General features: G+C 40.0%; 1 protein-coding gene and 1 non-coding gene across 6 annotated transcripts in view; one reads left to right on the forward strand and one right to left on the reverse strand.

The window, feature by feature from the left end:
* The window catches only part of LOC117954586 (disks large-associated protein 1-like), an 80,577-nt gene that overhangs the window by 44,324 nt on the left and 16,362 nt on the right, over positions 1–19,891 (forward strand). For 4 of the 5 annotated variants that reach the window (XM_034888500.1, XM_034888502.1, XM_034888504.1 and 1 more), the window contains exons 4-6: positions 5,082–5,296; positions 8,134–8,329; positions 11,091–11,373. In XM_034888500.1, the coding sequence (XP_034744391.1) occupies positions 5,082–5,296; positions 8,134–8,329; positions 11,091–11,373 (694 nt within the window). The remainder of the gene's footprint in view (positions 1–5,081; positions 5,297–8,133; positions 8,330–11,090; positions 11,374–19,891) is intronic. The other variant, XM_034888501.1, reaches the window with a different exon arrangement.
* On the reverse strand, positions 19,756–19,828 carry trnak-uuu. Its single transcript has one exon. It is a non-coding gene; the product is annotated as a tRNA-Lys (tRNA).

Consider the following 19,891-nt stretch of genomic DNA (forward strand, 5'->3'; position numbering starts at 1 on the left):
GTTAAATGCATTCAGGAGTTTAGTTGATCCAGTACTGCATGACCAACAGTTTATGGTAAAATTATACTATAAGTGCTGCATGGATTTTGCTGTGTGGCTGAATCAGTTTGCTGACATTACAACTCTACTCTACATGTCCTACTGTTCAATGAGGTTTTAGCATTTGGCATTATCTCATCATTTGTATTTGTTGCTACATTGACTGTAACATTGTCTTTCTCTAAGATATTCTCTAGGGTTGGGCAACAAAAGCTATGCAGTTTAAGTTAGAGAATTATGGTTATCAACAAGGCTAAGTAGACATGTGCAGTTATTTTCTGTTGGGCTAAGAAGTGTGAAAAATCCCATTGAGTTTAGTTCAAACACAACCCAGATCTTTGAGTGTTTGAACTGCAGATTAGACAGCTAGTGAATTTGATTTAGGTAAACAGCAATGAAGCACTTTCAGAGAGAGCGAGAGACGTTCAGATTTTCTTTTTAAACCTGAAGCAAAGAGACACGTCTAAGACACAAACTAAAAAAGAATACAACATTCAGAAGCTGAGCAAAACGGACAACTGCGGAAAACATACATTTTCCCTTTCAAAAATACAGTCTTCCTTGATTGTGGCAAACAAAACACAGGGAGCAGAGTTGCTGTATCAGTCAGGTGAAGAAAACACATTAAAGCTGTCCCCGTTCCCCTTGGCGCTACATGTTTAATCTGCAAATTATTATCTTCAGCATCCCGGCAGCACGGCTGCTGGCTACACGGTTACAGTAACGTCTTTTTCTAATGCTGCTGCTTTAAGCCATCAAAACAGCCAAATGTTGCCAGGGAAACAACCTACAGTCTGCAATATAAAATACACAGTAGACATAGGTCATACTGTCTCCACACACATGCACAGTGACTTATTTCTTAAAACATGGACAGACAGATAGAGAAGTGGTTGTCTTGTTAAACCTCCAAATGCACTAAAGCTCCGACAAACAGCCTCTGCACTAAATACAGCTATGTAACCCATAGAAAGCAGTGTACCACTCTCCCTCAGCCATTACAGTAGAATGAGTATTGAGCTGCAGTGGAAGTGAGGCCTGTGCGTGGGTGAGAGGCGCTGCTGATGCTGCTGCAGCTGGTTCTTTCCCCGCATTCGCTTTTTATAGCCAAACTGCTCATTTGTGTCTCTTTGACGTCACACACACACATACAGAAGGAGAGAGGGAGACATTGAGCCCAGCAGATCGGTTCAGCCTCTTTCCCTCTGTGATTCATATATAATTAGTCAGAATAGCGGTGCAATTCTCCTGCTGTCTGTCTCTGTTATTGTCTGTCAAATTCTCACACTGGCCTCTAGTCTGAAGGCGGTAAAGGTGCTGGATTCACTCCAGCTGGCACAAATTTACTAAAAGGTGTGGCTAATTAAAAATAATGAGCTGTGGTGGGGGTATATATAGACTATAAGCTAGATGTAGAAACATTATGTAGCTTCATTACAGCTTAACATGCTATTATTATCAGCGGTGTTTCAGTTCAGCAGCCTTGATGAGACCCAGAAGTCTCCAGAAAAAAAGACATCACAAAAACACTGAAGCGCATGTCAAGGCTTCTGTAAGGTCTAAGGAAAGAAAAAACTAGCTGTAAGGGTTTGGGTTTCTCAAGTTGCCTATTTAAACATTTCCTTGAGCAATAACACTCCATTTTGGTATGCTTCTTCACATGTCTGTGAAGGTTGTCCGTCTTCCAGGTCATAGTTATCGGGGGAACCCAGCTAGGCCTATTTAACCTTTGATGTCAATATAATCGATAATGCTTTGTTTGTTAGTGCTTGGGGCTGCTGTAATATCAGGCATTATGGTTGGTGGTGGTCTGGATCAAGGGAAGTACATTTCCAGGATAAAGCCTGAAATCCAGCGGACCCCTTACTTGCCGCTCTATGTGTGTTGCCGTTCTCAAACTCCCTTCGCTTCAGGAAACAACAACAAACCTAAAACTAGCGAGCTACATGCTAAAAACGGCAAGTTTAAGAGAAAATGTTGATCGTGCAACCAGACAGGCCTGCTTGGTTCTTTTGGTGAACGAAGAATATGTTTACGGCACTGCCATGTTACTATGTAACTGGGACGTTTGGGGACTGATTGGTGGGATTGCTGTGGCCAATGTACACATGGTGATACACTGGTAAGAGAAAATTATGTTTAACCATGTATCCAGCTAATTTAAATAGCTCATGTTAGTTTACTGTGTGAACAGTTGACTTCATTTAATATTGGATGGGGTGTTTTCTTTGGCGGGGTGCAAGTATCCCACCAAAACAAGTTCCTTCCCGAGACCACTTTGCAGATCCACCGCTGCTGTATCCAGAACTTAGCGCTGGCAAAGACAATTGTAATTGTTTAAAATAAATGCAAACAACCCAGAGCATTTTTTCTCCTATGCTAGAATGTATCAGTGGTGTAGCCAGCCCTTACTCCATAGGGCTGTGGAGATCGGTCTGGCAATGCAAGACTAGCTTGTTGGAGAGACCGGAAGCTTAGTCTGAACGGCCATCGTTGGCATACTCGTGTGGCCAAGTGTGAGCGTGTTTAGTTTCCTAAGAAAAGATGAAAGGATAGAATTTGAAGTGGGGTCGCAGACCTGCTGCTGTGCTAGGCGAAGGTTTCTCTATCTGGGCGTAATAGGCACCCCTCTCACACCATCCGTCCTGTCTGTCTAGAATATGCACCTGGTGGTCCTCAAATAATGGTCCTTTACCCTTCAGATGTAGGTGAACTCCTAAGGCTGTGTAGAACTGGCCTCGGGTGGCTCTAAGGACCATAACGCCCGTCATTACAGCACCCAGAAGCAACACGGAGCGGGATCGATCGCCTTGACAACGACTCCACAGAGGTTGAAAAAGCTGGGTCTCCCTACCGTTCAGCTAGAACTGTAGAGGTCTCTCGGATGAGAGACAAAATGTCTTCTGAGCACCTTTCAACCAAGTCCAATCCAGATTTTAACCCTTCCCCTTTCTAACAAAATACACATTATACTTATCTCTTTTATCTCTAAAAAAGGCCAAGAACTGCTGTTGCAATGAAAACTAGACTGGGACTAGAATCAGTCAATATAATGGAACTTACACAGAAAGTGTTAAGTTAGTCTTAAAATCTTTCTAAGGGCGGCATGTGTTGAAGACCGTTATAGTCTCGTCTGACATTTGGATTTGTCACTAATAGCATTAATAATGGCTGTATCCCAATACAAGTGTGCCAGTTCCAGGTTCTGGTCTTATGCTGGCTCTCTGTCATGGCTTGGTGACACAGCTAAATGGAGCGCAGTCTCATTACTGTTATTAGTTCCACCAGTGCTTCTCATTCTATGAGTCAACATGTCCACTGTGACGGAGAGCTGTGGATTAGCTCTTGCTAAATAAGTGTACATTTTCACTGGTTTCACTCAGGAGAAACACATACAATAGTCAATAATGAACCGTTGTAAACACTATCCCTTTATTCCAGATCCCTTCTTTTGATTATTTTCATCTCCTGTGTAATATTCCTAGATTACTTCTAAAGCACTGTACAGTGTACAGCAGTTTTTCTCAAACTATTTTCAATATTGTACCCCCTTTGAATTGCTTTTTTAAGCCAAGTACCCCCTGACCAGCGCAAGTTGTTTTTGGGTAGAAAAGAAAAGTCAATATAAAGAGGAACAATACAGCGTCAGCAGTGATAAATTCACTTAAGAACCTTTTTTAGACAAAAACATTTAAATGCTACATTTCAAATGTTTAGAATCCATCGCTTAATTCATTAATTTTTTAGTATAATTATTTTAGGAATTATGCATGATATCATTTTAAATTAGCATTTTTGTAAAAATGTCACCTATCCCCTGCAGTACTCTACACGTACCCCCATTTGAGAAACACTGGTGTACGGTATAGTGCCTGCATTTTTCACATGGCATTGTAGGGTCTGTGTCATTTGTAGTATTGTATGTTTCTCATATTTTAGCAGGACTTTCTGTTGTGTCCATGTCAAACTCAGAAAACAGTTATTAAAAGAAAGCACTTATTAGCCAATTGCACCAATTAACCACCCTCAAACTACAGGCCTCCACTGTTTCTCTGTAGTGTTTTTTACTTGTTGTATTCTCTCTGTATCATTTCTCAGTTTTGTTTTTGGGTCCAAAGACAGTCTACAGTTACAGCATTGTCATTCTCTATTTTATTTGTCTCTATTATATATATATATAAATACCGCACATATAAAACACAAAACTGCCTTGCTAGCTCAATCTTACTAGACATCTGCTGAAAAAACGATTTGTTTTGGACAGATAAAGCTAGGCTGACATGTTGAGCCAAGCCAGCACATGTCAATGCAAAAATCCTAAAAATGGATTAATAAAACAAAAACTGACAGTATCTTTCGATACTGTACCAGAGGCGAGTGAGAATATATACTGTATACTTTTAACCAACCCTTTAAGTCCCTTCTGAAAAGAAGCTATTTCCCTCCATTTTTTATTTTGCAAAACTGTCTTAACCTTAAAGCTATATAAAAGTTTGTTTTTATTTGATTTTGTGCAAGTGTAGTCTGTAAAACCGTCAGTATCCTACTCCATATAACAAACAGACCCTCAGCTCAGATTAATGCAGACAAACTCACACACAAATGCTCATCCGCACCCAGACCCTCTCCTGTGCTCATGTAGGACACTGGTGTGAATTCTCTCCTGGAAAGCAGATGTATGAATTAGCCAGAGAGAAATATCTCTGACTGACTGACTCAAGCACATACACATACCATGCTAATTAGCCAACAGACTGCGCCACAGCAGTGTGGGAGCTGTGTATGGATGCATGTGTGTAAAAATAGTCATGCATAACAAGAAAGGCCAGCCATCACTTTAGTCCAGTCTGTGTTTTTGGAATGCTAGATCTTGTTCTGTATTGTGTTTGTTGTTATTGTTGTACGCCATGTCAGCTCTGTTTTTATAGTTCCATATGTACCATCAGGATAGTTTAGTTAGCCAGTTTGGTGGCTGGGACTCAGACAGCAGTGGAGTGGATGTCCCTGAGAGTGCTTCACTGTCCTCTCCACCGGTTCGTCAGGTACCCCAGGATGAGTGGAGCGGCTTCTCTCCGCTGGGGAAGGAGGACGACATCCCCTGTCGGAGGATGAGGAGCGGCAGCTATGTCAAAGCCATGGCTGAAGACGACAGCGGAGACTCAGATGGGAGTCCCAAACCCTCCCCCAAAGTCCAGGCGCGCCGAGCCAGCTACCTGAAAGCCACACAGCCGTCACTGACTGAGATGACCACTCTACAGTAAGACTGAACTATCTCTCTTCTTTTCTTACATAGATGTACCTTGAATCTCAGACCTGATTCTTCTTCACTCAGAACTTTATTCTTACCCTTGCCCCATGTTTAATTAAGGCTGAAACGTCAATGCAAAAATGTCATGGAAACAGTATTCTATGATTTTGCTTTTATTTATTTATTTTTTTACCACGCACGTGTTAATGACACACATGTGCAGGCCTATTGTTGTATTGTTTTACTATGATTAGCTTTTAAATTTGTGTTGGCTCCATTTTTCTCCCTGCAATCACATTTCAGTTTATAGCTGATTCAAGTTCATTTTACTTCTAATATATTCCCAGCAGATTTTCTTAAAAGGTACAGAGCATATTTTGGTCTTGCAGTTGACATCCCGACCCCTAACAGCAGCCATACTGGCATACAGAAAACATGTTTTTCTCTTTCCTGCTTGCATGTTAATGCATTGATATATTTTAGAGCTTTACCAAAGACTCTCCATCATAACTCTCAAACAATTTGTAAAAAAATGGCAGGAACAAAAGCACTGCACCAAAAAACACAGAGTTAAGTTTCATCATATTCCTCTTTATAATCATTCATGAGACGTGTGGGTATATGCAATGAAAGGCACAGTGACAAAGGAGAAAACTACAGAAGAAAAGACCTTTGTTGTGGTTAAATGTGGAGCTCACAACGCTCCGCAGTTATCATGGTCCTGATGATCGTACTGATGACTGATGTCTTTGTTTGAGAATCAAAATTTGGTACAATGAGTCAGGAAACATAAGCTACTCAGGAAGTCCCTTTTGTCACATGATTAAATAGAAGTGACTTATTTCACGCTGTGATCCTGTGTTATTGTGATGATTTGACAGTGTATGTTAATCATATGTGGCCAGATCTGGTGTTGCCTTTTATATGAGTCTGGTTATATATCCGGGAAGAAGATACGATAAGATACAACTTTACTGTCCTCTACCTTTACTTGACTTACAGTTCTGACAGTGTTTTATTGTAACATATGAAAATGAACTTGATGATAAATCATACATATTCAGGATTGATGTCATTCATAAAGATCCTCTGTTGAAAAAAAAAACATGTTTATAACTCAAATGATTGTGCCACCTTCATAAATTCATTAGATTAATGATGATAACTACTTTTCCTTTAGGATGGACATCAGTTTAGAAAAAAACAATCCTGTGTTCTCTGCATTGAAGACTTTGAAACTGACTTTTAATCTGATACATTTATAAGTAATTTACACACCAGTATACACCCAGTGTAATGCCTCAGTTTTCACCATGGTAACTTTTATTTTTTAAATGCTAGTGGTTAGATAAATCCGCTTCATTTGACCCAATTGAAATTTTAAACCAGTGAATTATTATTGGTGGAAAATAATATTTATTAATTGTCAATTCACTTCTTTAAGTCAAATTCTGGTGAAGCATTCTGACGAAGCGACATACAGTCTTGTCGCCCTGATGCAGCTGCTAAAGGCAGCTCGGTAAGTCTGCACCTCAGAGACATGTAGTCTTCAGTCTGATCTACAGCAGGAAGGCAGAAATATCACCTTTGCCTAATTAAGCTTTCACAGCTCTCTAAATAGTGAGAGTAATTACAGTGTGTAGTCGAGGGACGGCCGCGCTGCTTTTTCTGTCCTCTCCTCTTTCTGTGGCTTACACACACAGTGTATTGAAAAGGGATAATAAAAAGAAGATCAGGGGAGGCTGGGTAGCTCACCTGGTAGAGCACGCGCCCATACACAGAGGCTCAGTCCTCGCCGCAGCAGCCGTGGGTTTGATTCTGACCTGCAGCCCTTTGCTTTATGTCATTGCCCCTTTCTCTTCCCTTCCATGTTTAAAAGATCAGAAAGTGGGTTGAGTTTTAGTTGACTTTTGGTTTACAGCAACACATCTGAACAGCCACTGCTTAATCGGACCGAATTGGTGTTGTTCTGCCTTGGTCACAATTGATGTGGTTCTCCTGGGTGGCGTGGCATCTCTGGACATATGCCACTTTGTGCGCTCAAACAGTCTTGTAGAGCTGCTGGAGCTTCGTTTTTCAGGTCTCTGAAATTCCGGGGAAGGTATTCAGTATTCAGGTATTCAGTTGGATCCAGTGTGTGTCCAGAGGTCGAGCTCCAGAAACCAGAGCAATGTGTGCAGGAGTGGAGTAGAAAAGTATGAAATTCAAAGCCTTTTATTTGGAGAGTGACACTAAGAACATCTTCAAATAGACTAATAATAATATCATTGACAAAAAGGATATATCAAGTACAGTGCAGAGTACAAGTTAAGAGCAGTGAGAATATTAACGAGAAATAACAATATTACATTAGTGGGACATTGGCTGGATGCTATTTTAGTTTAGGTTTTGTAGCTGTGAATGTGATATTGCAAACTAAGAATACATCCAATTCAACCATACAGATGGTGGTGATATTTGCATTTGTATTGGTTTGATCAATTGGTTAAAAAAAAGTTGTATTATATTCATTAAATTTGTATTAATTATTTGTATTTATATTGCTTTAAAACAACTCATTCCACTTCAATATTTCATTAGCGTGGCTAGCATTTGCAGCTTGGTATAACATTTGTACAAAGAAAATGGCTTGTTCTGAAATTTTGACAGCCATATTCATAAAATGCTTTTATTGGTACACTGAATGAACCGCTGTTGCCATTGTACTTCAACTTAAAACAGAGATATTCTGCAGCCTCCAGATTTTGCCATTGCTGTGGCTGAAATAGAGTTTTCCAATGTTGACTAAGTTCCTAGATAACTAGATAATTATGTATAACTCTACATCTCTGTCGTCCCTCTGTCAGGATTTCAACGGAGCACTCCCCTAAACTTCAGATCAGGAGCCACAGTTACCTGCGTGCGGTGAGTGAGGTTTCAATCAATAGAAGTGTGGATACCCTGGACCCCAAAACCCTCCTCGACCCCAAATCGCTGCTGTCCTCACCCCAATACCGCTCACGCAATGAAAGCTACATGAGGGCCATGAGCACCATCAGTCAGGTTGGTTGCCAACGCTGCTGCTTTTACATTCAAAGTATGCCCCATCCAATCATTTTACCATAGATACACTAAGGCTTGGATGGATGTGATGGGATATGTGGCACGTGGTCCATACTACATTAAAAACAAAGCCTTGACATTGATTAAATGCCATTATTGCTCAGTTCTCTGTCTGTTTTGTTGATCTAGAAGATGACTCCAATCACATGTAACCCATTGAGAGCTTGGGCATTTCACTGTCTTTAAAATGACGGGTTCACTGTTTTCCAACATAGACCATATCAACCATCATATACTGTATAAAAACATGACACAGTTTCACCGTACCTTTATTTCTAAAATGTAGCATTTTACTGCAGTTTTGTTGTGGCTTCAAAGGTGTTGTCAAAACAACCTCAAGGTCCATTTCTTTGGTCTGCAGTTTTTGACCGTATCACAAGGTCTTCTTCAGTTGCGAGATTAAGGAATCTTCAGTTGCCGAGGATCTTTGTATTCAAACTTACCAAGATGGAAACAGGCTTTGTACTGTAGGCCTCTCTTCTGAAAATGTCATTGTTAAGGTCTAATCGATTGAGAGAAGCTACTTTAGAGGACTAAGTTCTAAAAGCTAAAGCTATCCCAGAGGCTCTGGTATAATTCATGTAGTCCATATTGCATACCTCTAGGCAGGGGCGATTAAGCCTATCCCAAACCTACAATATAACCAGAGACGTGTACCTGTGTCCATCTTGTGAAGCAAGGGTGCAGCTTGTCATGTTAGTCTTTCATGTAGTCATGGTAGACTTTGTTGTTCCCTAACTTTAGCCTTGTTCTTTGAGGCACCTGTGGTTTTGTGTTTTAGACAGAAAACAGCCCAGTGTAAAAGAAATGCTGTGTTTACGTGCTTGTAGATGTATTTGATTAGGCAGCACAGCGCTTTGCCAAAAGACTTTGCATTGCAGCAATGGTCATCTTTTTTTCGGACGACCCTGGTTTTTTTCTTTTTCATGCCGTGGTGGTGTTGCCCTGAAATGGAGCCAAGCCTGAGGGGAAGCTTTGTTTGGATAAATCTAAGGAATAAAAGTCCCTTTTTTCACTGTTGGCAGGATCCTGTTGGAGCAATTCTTCAAAGCTTCAGCACGTGAAATGAAGCTGTGCCTAATGAGCCTTCATTTGTCCCACCTTAACCTTACCTTGAACCTCCACTTGTATTACTGTACTCATCCCGAACCTGTCCATAATCACCATCACTAGACAGAATTGCCTCTATTAACAGTTTTAATATCCTCCTCTGCATGGACCCAACCGTAAAACACTAATTAAACAACTTCCCGTGACATGCTTTTGTCTTGCAGTTGAGGTCCTTTCAATTTGTTTTCCATTTAAGTCAATGTGAGTCAATGTGAAAATAAAGCTCATTGTAAAAAAAAAACAGAATAGAGGGAATTGCAATAGAAGAATAGAATTCCAATAATGGGATGTTGCATTAGGCTTGCTCTTTGTGGTAAATACAGAGACAAAACAATTAATTTACTTTACGTGAAATTTAAAAATTATATATATATACAGTACATACAGTATATTGCATATATAATATAGAATATATCCTTTAAACACTGTTTTTTAGTACCCCCCTTAATTTACTGTTCGCTGTTGAATTCAAAAGTTTTAACTGCTCATAATTTAAAATGAATACCAATAAAAATGACAACAAGTATTTTTTATACAACATTTATTGTAAAAAGAACCATATTAGAATATTAACATCTACAACATGTGTGTCTCCAGAAGATAGTCCCGAGCCGCTATAACTGTCGTTCACCTCTTCATGGTGTTTGCAGAGTTAGATGAGGGCAAAGCAGCATTAAAACTGCTTATGTAGTGTATGTCAGTGGAAATGATGTTGTTCTTGTGAAGGGAGGGGCACATAGCACGAGAAAGAAGTAGATATTCATACATTGTTTGATTTGGAATGTTCTTCTCAAGGGGGGAGGGGCACATAAGCTCCCGTAATTTACTCTAAGCTCTCTTTTGGAAAGTATGATTCATGCGTAGAATGGGCACACAAGCACAGGAAAGTTGTAGGAATGTGTGAATGTAGATGTCTTTCATCTCTTGGATGAAAATTATACTTTTTCATATTAATTTCCCATGGCCGTCATTTTTGACCGTAAAGCAAACAGTGTGAGCAAGTTGATTAAATTACTCAAAATTCTAAGAAAGTAGTTCTGTTTTTGTTTATGTGTTCAAATGCCATTTGTGAAGGATATTATAAGGTCTTGAGGCCATCTGGCAAATGAAAAATGCCATATTTATGGTACAGGGAGTGTGTAAATCGGTCATTTTTGCCGGAAACAGTGTCAGAAGGAGTAGCAGTACCTTCTTCACTTCTAAATGTCTAAATATCAGTTTAGAAAAGTTTAACGTTAAATCATTGTGCAGATTGCAGATCTCAGGTAAAACGGTATGTATGTAGAAAAAAAATGAACAATGTACAGCTCCTCGCGTATCACAGTACGCTATAATCATTTTCATTTAAAGTTTTTCATGATCAAGTGAGAATAATGATACAAAAATGATCGTTCCTGCAAAATACCTTGAATCATATTGCAATTGCATTATCAGTCAACATTACCCCAATTAGATATTTTCCTCAAATCGAGCAGCGCTAAGAATGTTTTGAATGAAAGTCTGGAAGTTTCCCCAATGTCCATCGTCTTCATCGTTCCCTCTGTTTATCCTCTCCTCTCCATCTCTGATGTCATTTACTCTACCTTTCCAGCTGAGCGAGGTGGAGTTGAACGGGCAGATCGAGCAGGTGTGTGAGCAGGTCTACAGTGCATTGCAGGCCCAGGCCATGGAGGCTGCCATGGACAGCATGGAGACCATGGACACCCTGCCTATGCCGGGGTGCTTCCGGATGCGGAGCCACAGCTATGTACGAGCGATTGATCAGGGCTGTTCGGGGGAGGAGGAGGGAGAAGGAGGGAGACCGCTGCTCATCCTGCCTTCCTCCCCACCGCGTACATCTGCCACCACTGTCAGGACCATCCAGAGCAGCACAGGTAGGGAATGTTCCGTCTGAATGGGTTGGTATGGGTCTTTTTCCGATCAAAGGCAGGGTTGGTAACTATCCGCAATACTTGGAATTTTAAGCAAAATATGTTTCAAACCATTCTGAATATAATTTATTGGTGCTGCAGAGACGTCCCGGCCTTCAAATCGTATCCTACAGACTAAAGAAAAAAATATTTTTTTGGTTCAACACAAACAAAAAAATAACACTATAATCTTTTGTTTTTTAATTTAATTGATTTTCAATGAAAATCGAAATAATGAAACAAAAATTAACATTCCCTCCAATATCGCAATCGCAATAACAGTCAAAATAATCACAATCAGATATTTTCCTCATATTGTAAAGCCCTATAACTATTTTCAATAACAACTTTTTAATGTACAGTTGTGCTCATAAGCTTACATACCCATGCAAAAAATTGACTAAAAAGAGGAATAAAAAAATAGTATTTGGAAATTAATCTTAATGCCTTAATTGAAATAATTAGAAAAATACAACCTTTAAGGACACCATTTTCTGAATGAATAATTTATCGTAAATAAATAAATGTTCTTCCTTAAAATACAGGGGGCATAAGTATAGACACCCCAATGTTAAACTCCCATAGAGGCAGGCAGATTTATTATTAAAGGCCAATTATTTCATGGATCCAAGATACTATTCATCCTGATAAAGTTCCCTTGGTCTTTGGAATTAAAATAGCTCAAAATCATCATATACCCTTCACCATACACAGATATTTGCTGGTGTTATTTCAGTTAGACTAATAGCTGGTTTGATTTGCAGTGAGAGATGGTTTTATGTTAAGCTATGCTTAACTTAAAACTATGCTATGCTAAAGGTTGGATTTTTCAAAATGTTTATAATTAAGGCATTATTAGCAAATTCAAAAAGAGTTTTTTTTATTCCTATTTTTAGTCAACTTTAGCGTGGGAATGTAAATCTATGAGCACAACTGTTTTGTTCGAAACGGTCTTTACACGCCCGACGGCAATAAATGAATTATGGGATCTGAAAAAAGAACAAAAACAATCATGCACATCTGTGTATGGGACGGAGCCCCGCGGAGATGCTGCTTTCAAATGTTGCTGGCTTTTCAACATCATCAACCATGCCTCTAATGCAGGGTTGTCTAAACCTTTCGTACCAGGGTCTACATGGAGAAAAAAAGCCAATTCCTGGGCCGTGAGCCCTTTTATTTAAAGGTTCTAGTGCAGTGCTTGTGCAAAATCTGTTGTTGTGTGTGTTTTTAGTAATTGTTGGTTTGGGGTGTTCGGGTGCTCATTGTTACAATAACACAGCAAACGTTTGGTGACATTTTTATTTGTGCATGTTAAAAATCAGATACTGATACTAACACAAATGAACTACATGGTTGCATAACAATTTATACCGGTGAAATTAGGTAACATGTATTGAGTATCTGTGTACAGGTAGCAGGACTTTAGGTTAGATCAGATTAGATTTACTTTAGTTTCAACTTTCTTGTCATTGTGCAGACTACAATTAGAGAGACAATGAAAGGCAGTTAGCATCTAACCAGAAATGCAAAAATGCAAAAAACGGTAATATGAACAGTGCAGTATAAAATGCAGTATAAACAGTACTAACTAGCACATCTAACATCACATAGTTACAGGCTAACTTCAGCGTGCATGACACAGTAATAATTTGAGACCAGGCTATATATTTGAGCAATCTGATTGTGAATAGGCTACTACAAATGATGGCCATGAAAGAGACTAAGCAGCGCAATGCCTGACTCAAGTGTCTTTGCTATTTATTTATTTAAGTGATCTATTTTTATTTATTTTCAGAAAAAATTATAATGTAAACATAATATTCACGAACAGTTACAAACAACACGCCGGGACACAGGAAGGTGTCCCAGGGCCACAAAATCACAGAGAGGAAAAACGGGGGGCAAGGAAGCCAAACTTCATTTTGTGTCATTGCTATTTTAGGACCGACGCATTCTTCCATTCCCATCCAGCGCCCACGTCGTTTAAATAGCAAACGCACCTGTGCCCATCTTAATTAATCAACTATGATTGATGATAATGAAGTCAAACCCTTTTGTGGAATGAGGCAACATCATGTGATATTTGCAGCCATGTAACTAAGAAGGTAAATTGTTTAGTTTATGCTGAATTTGGCTAAAATTTAAATGGTGTAGCACTAAGCGCTTCAGCATGCCTCTCTTGCCAAGTTTAACTCATATGTACACTATGGTATCTTCTACATAGGAGATACTATCCATGACCAAAACCTTTGTTTAAAGTTTAGATACGTACAACTTAAACAATTTTTTTGGCTGCCAAGCTTCTTTTTTTACCTTGACTTTCAGGGCTTAAAGTACCAAAAGATAAAGTACTTATCTACTCCCTATAATATTTTATAGTATGTTACTGTACTGTACATACATTGGATGTTGTATTCATGTCTTAATCACTTTAATGTTATAGCCGGTGAAGCTAATTTTAATCCAGGTTTATACTGCTGGGTAGTTTAATCTATAATAATACTTTGGTCAATCATTTATTAGTTGATTTATATTTTGTTGAACATGCACGCTGTGAACGGGCACTGCAGTATGATAATTGCGGGGATGTTACATCATTGGCTAATCATCATGAGTAACAAGCACACTGCTGCTTTAGTCTGGGAGTAGTATTCACATCTGTGATAATATGATGAGCCAAATGAATCAGCTCCCCAGTTCTCTCAAGAGAGCTGACAATTATCTGGCCGTCCTTTTTCAAGTGACTTTTTTTCCCTGTGGAGTCTCATGGTGATGGGACTGTTAGTCACATTTTGTACCTATGTCATTCTAAACAGGGTAGTTCTAAAGTTCAGATACATAATATAAATACTACAAACTCGTTGGACTCTTAGAAGCAATTAAGAAGCTGGAAAAATACTTTACAAAGTTTGTCTTCAGATATGAATAGATAGATAGCTTTTATTGTTAGACTCAAGGTCTGTTTAAAAACATACAACGCAATTAAAAGGACAGACACAAAAGAACAGACACACATTGAAGAAGACAGTTGTCGTGGCCAGGTTAGCTCAGTTGGTAGAGCAGGTGCACATATATAGAGGTTTACTCCTCATTAAAGGCCTAAAATGCTCCAAAAGATAATGAAGACGAGAGGTGACTGGCATCGCACAGCTCTGATCCGAGGGGCAGACAGTTGTTAAGTGACGGAGTTAAAAGAAGCATTCAAGCGACCAATGCATTTATACTTTAGATTTCTCAGTAAAGCAGAGAATGTATTGTCTCCAGCTTGACAAAACAGTGCACTTGGATTGTTTGTACGATAAAAAAATAATTGATATTGACAGCTTTCAAAATCTGACCCTGAAGTCAGTGGTGAAGTGCTGTAAAATTAAAACAAAGAAAAAGAAGAGTTGAAAAAGACAAAATCCTGTTGGAACAATGTAGGCCACTGGTTTAACAGGGATCAGTTCAAACCTCATTTTGTTATTGTCCTCCTCTTAATCTGCACTGCAGTTTTGTAGATTACATGAACATAACTCTTCTTACTGCAGAGATCCGTTTTGGGGGTGGGGGTGGGGGGGGGGGTGCTATCTAGTGTCTACACACTGTATCAGCGACAGTTCTGCTTGTGTGCTCAGAGGCACGGTGATAGAACTCACAGTCCAAGACAACATCATGCAGTTACACACATAGAACAAATTGTGAAAGGCTTCGGGTTGCAGTTACGTGCATAACTGCACTCTGCTGTGCACTGTAACAATGAAGCAGAAATCTCTCAGAGATAATCTTGTAAAAGCCGCAAAAAAAAGGCTGTCTTCATGCGTGGTATTCAGATGAGAACATGCCAGAGTGGATGCCGCAGGGGACTTGGTGTTGTTGCTGTTTGGTATTAGAGTTGTCTTTATTTTCAAAGTGCTCAACTGGAGATGACCTACATTTGCTGCTCCTCTGGTGATTCTTATAGAGTTAACCAAGAGGATAAATGGACATACACACACGCAGATAAGAACAAATGTGTGTATATAAACTGTATATATATTATTCAGTCATGCACACACTCACACATTCGTCTGCAGTCACACAGTACAGTAGATAGTTAGCACCACTTCCACATGACTGGATATTGTGCTGATGAATGTTGGTCCAATGTCCATTAAACTATGTTGTCCACTCATGCCTATTGTGCAACTGAATTGCTATTACCAAAGCCCTGAGCAGCTTCATTTGGCTTTTTTTTTTTTTATTTGTTGACCCAACTACAGTGTGGTGTATTTGTTCCAACATGAGTTTTCACCCACAAGGCAGAACAAAATGAGAGAAAACATGCGGTCTCTCTGACCTGACCCTCCAGGTGACCATATATCCAGTGGGGAATCTGTTGTTGAATCTGTTTTTTTTTCTCCTGCTACCAAGAGAAAATGTCATTGATCAATCAGTAATTAGCCTATTGCAAAATCATATACTGTGTATCAACGTCATCAAAATACTCCTGTTGACTGTTGTTCAGTAACTCGTGCAGTTAGTCAGAAAACTTTGATTAGAGTCTTATCTTTAGTCCCCCCTGAACATCCCAATATTGGCTGTTGTAAAACGAGCTAAAGAGCCGCCAGGCTGGTGTTGTTCACAGAGCTGTTCCCTTCCAGATACACTGACAGTTTTTGGAATCCTTAAGAAACTTTTCTTAAGAGGAAACTTCTATATCTACCTTTATTAAAATTGTGGAGCTCCAGACAACATTTTGGTCAGCCTCGTTTAAAATAAGATGCCCAGTCGTTGCCCTCGGCAGCCAGTGTTTAGGATGGAGACACTTTTATTAATTCACATTTGTCGTGGATCTGGGTAGTAGATGGGTCAAACAACACAGGACTTTCACCCAGCCTTTCACAGCGTTCTCCCCCTTGTTTTTGTCACGCGTGTCACTGAAACGTACATTTTGAAACCCCACCCACTATCTTTTCCTAAACCTAACTGTCCCATTCTCGTGCCTCGAGTCCAGACCAAGCACGTCAAAATAAGACGCTAAAGGCACCTGACCAATGGGAGTGACAATGTGTTGAAGAAACATGTTTTTGATATACTCGGATCCAGATATTAATTGGCGGCACACTAATTTTGGCAACAGGATAGACTGATGTATGACAGTTCTTAGGCCTGTTGTATCTAAATGACGGGAGTCTAAATCACTTGTTAGAAGGCAAAAGTTGGAGTCAGAGGTTTCAATAGTAAAATGCAACTTAAATGAGGTCAGTGTGAGTTAAGCAGCGGAGCAGACTGATGAGCTGTGTAAGCCCAGTTAATCACCTCCTCTCATTGTGCTTCCTCACAGATCCAACTTTCCCACCAGCCCTGTCAGTGTTCTCCATTCAGCCTCTGAGGGCACACTTGACTTGAGATAACATTCTCCATATTTCTTTAGAGAAAAAACTCTGGGCCTATTTTTCCATGCAAACATTGTTGAAATTGGTCCAGTATTGAGCTAAATGCTGTAACTGGCAGATGCAAATTGGGTTGCAATGTAATCCCAATTTCTGTCCACTAAAAGTGCTGTTCTTGCCACTGACAGGCTCAGATTGCCTGACGACATTATCCCTACAGAGGTTGACCTTTTTGTTAAAGAGTAAGGTCTTTTTTGTTTAAATAGAAAGAGCCTCGAAATTGCCGTCGCCAAACTCACCAGACTCCATGTGAATAGAAACTGTCAGCTCAGCTTTTGTTTTTTTGTGGAACTTTTCAGTGACATTACAACTTTATCCAATACATGTTTTTCAATGTCAATATTTCCTTTTTCTGTTCATTTGCAAAGTCCCTGTCCTGGCTCCAGAGGTCGAGAGCCCCAAAACCCTTGCGGCATTACTACTACACAAACTACACAAACTACACACATCTGCATTCATTTCAAATTGAACTGTTTATAGTGTGCATTACATTGTACTGCTTGCTAATGATGGCTATTTAGCCACAGCTGGATGTGGCAGAACAGCTGACATTGACCTGACATTGATACCGTTGGTCATGCAGGCCAGTTGAGCAGATGGCTTTTGGCCAAGTTGGATATAAATGTATTTGAGCAGTGGAGGGGCCAGGAAGTGTGGCTGTTACAGATGTCCAAGATACAAGGTGATGCCCCATACAGAGAGACTAATGCAAGTCAGAAAAAAAGTTGAATGTAAATATTAATGGTAGTCGTTTCACATAAAGGTTATGCTTGTCATACATGTGAAGCCCCCCAGGTTCACTCTCCCTATTGTGAGATTCAGGCAAACATTTTGACAGACTGCTGAAGGCTAAAGAGAAGCAGAGCAATGTGAGGAGATGTTATTTTTGTTGTACTGCTCATTGCTGCAGATCCTCTTTTCACCCTGTGTGTTTGGGTCTTTGTTTTAGCTTAACAGAGTAAGACGCCTACTTGTCTCACTCTGTTGAGAGAGTTAACTTTTCCTGCTACAGATTCCCATCTTGGTCAGAAAGCACAGGGGAGACACTTTGTTTCTCTCACTATGACTCTAGAGTCCCTACTCCCTCTGAAGCTAATCACTGTCCCTCTCTCACTTGCTCTAACACACACACACACACACACACACACACACACACACACACACCAATGCCGGCCCTGCTATTATCTTAAAGAAATCGACGCACACACCAATGCAGGAATATAAACTTCAGGCCACTTACATAGGCTACAGAGAAAGCTCTGGTGGAGCCTCCACAGGATAAATGGCATGTCATTAAAGTCCCTTAAAGAGAGACGAGAAGTCACACAAGCAGCCAACACATTATACGTCAGTCAAAGGAGCTGACTTCCAAGAGCAAGATGCTATAGATCCCGTTTTCAAACATAGCCCCAGTAAACCGTTAGCATTCTGCTGATGCATCCAAAACCAAGTGATGAGCTGCCCTGACCCTGTCCAAAAGCAACCTGAATATTCTGCTGAAACACTTGAATTACAAGAAAGCAGCTCTGTCTGGGGACGAGCAGAGGGAGAGGAGTGGTTTGCCACTGTGGATGACTGATTTAACAGAGACAGGGAGGAGGAAGCTTTTCTCCATGTAAATTTAAATTTACAGGGTAAAAACCTCCCTCAATGGGGTTTATCCTCATATTCCATGTTTAGCCCTTAGGCACCCTTACAGCCAACACTCAAAGTTTGCATCTAATTCCAAGTATTACAGAGAGATAGATGGAGGAGGCGGAAGACAGATGTGGGCAATGACAACTTTTTATTTTTCTGTAACAACCAAGAGTTCCCGGTAATTAAAGTACACCAACCCTGTCTTCTAAGAATAACATTCATGAGTACAACATATGTGCAACAGCAAATACCTTTTGAAGGAAACATAACACCAACTGATTTTATGTTAACGTAATGAGGAGACGGGTTGTTAGTGCAGCTGGCAAGTAACAAAGAACAAAATGATGATTTTTGGGGGGTTATGTTTAGAAACTGGCAGCTTTTGGTAAGAGTTAGTTGAAGATCGTAGTCTTGTTTAATATGGGAAAGGTGTACAGTGACTCTAATAACGTGCAGACAACACCACGTGATTTTTGACATTTAACCTAAACCACGATCTTCTCTGACATGAACCAACGTGCTTTTATTGCCAAAACCTGCCACAGCATACTGGATGTTAACCCCAATGACAGTGCTGCCTGTTGTGCATCCACCTCTCTTTGTTTGGTACATCAATGTAGCTAGCCTGGCACAAAGGTGACCATAAGGCAAGGCAGCCTCATTTGTATAACACATTTCAGCAACGGGGCAATCCAAAGTGCTTCACATAAAGAGCAGTTAAAAACAATTAAAAACAGATGAAATATGAGAATAAAGGTTACAGTGCCAGAAGGAACAATTATGATGTAAAGAAAGGCAGTATCAAAAAGAAAAGTCTTCAGCTTTGATTTATAAGAACTGAGAGTTGTTGTGGACCTGCCGTTTTCTGGGAGTTTGTTCCAGATGTGTGGAGCATAGAAACTGAACACTGCTTCCCCGTTTAGTTCTGACTCTGGGGACAAAAAGCAGACCTGACTCAGATGACCTGAGAGGTCTGGGTTATAAAAGTTATAGGTGAGTTCATTACATGGTATTTTGTTATCACCAATTTTTTCCTCTGATCTTTTATAAAAATCCGATTTGGACCTTTGGGCGATACATTTGAGGACCCCTGATTTACTGACTGACCTATCCAGGCTTCGTAAAGAGTTGGGAGAAAGTATTGTCTTAATTCCAAATGGGGTATTGAGCCGATGAAAACCATAAACATTATGTCTATTACTTCCTCTGACAGTGCCGTGGTCTGCCCAAATATCTTAAAGCCACATGAAGGTAGAAGATCATGAGAACTACAGACACATTATACACAGCCTGTCACCTGAACAGGGACTTGAACCCTGGACCCTCAGATTAAAAGTCTGATGCTCTACCAACTGAGCTATCCAGGCTCTCTGGAGGGAAGTCATCTTCAGTCTTTAGTCTGTTAACAGGTCAGACTTGGAACTCAAAAT

Source organism: Etheostoma cragini, chromosome 12 (genome assembly GCF_013103735.1).
Source record: "Etheostoma cragini isolate CJK2018 chromosome 12, CSU_Ecrag_1.0, whole genome shotgun sequence".
NCBI classification, from domain to species: Eukaryota; Metazoa; Chordata; class Actinopteri; order Perciformes; family Percidae; genus Etheostoma; species Etheostoma cragini.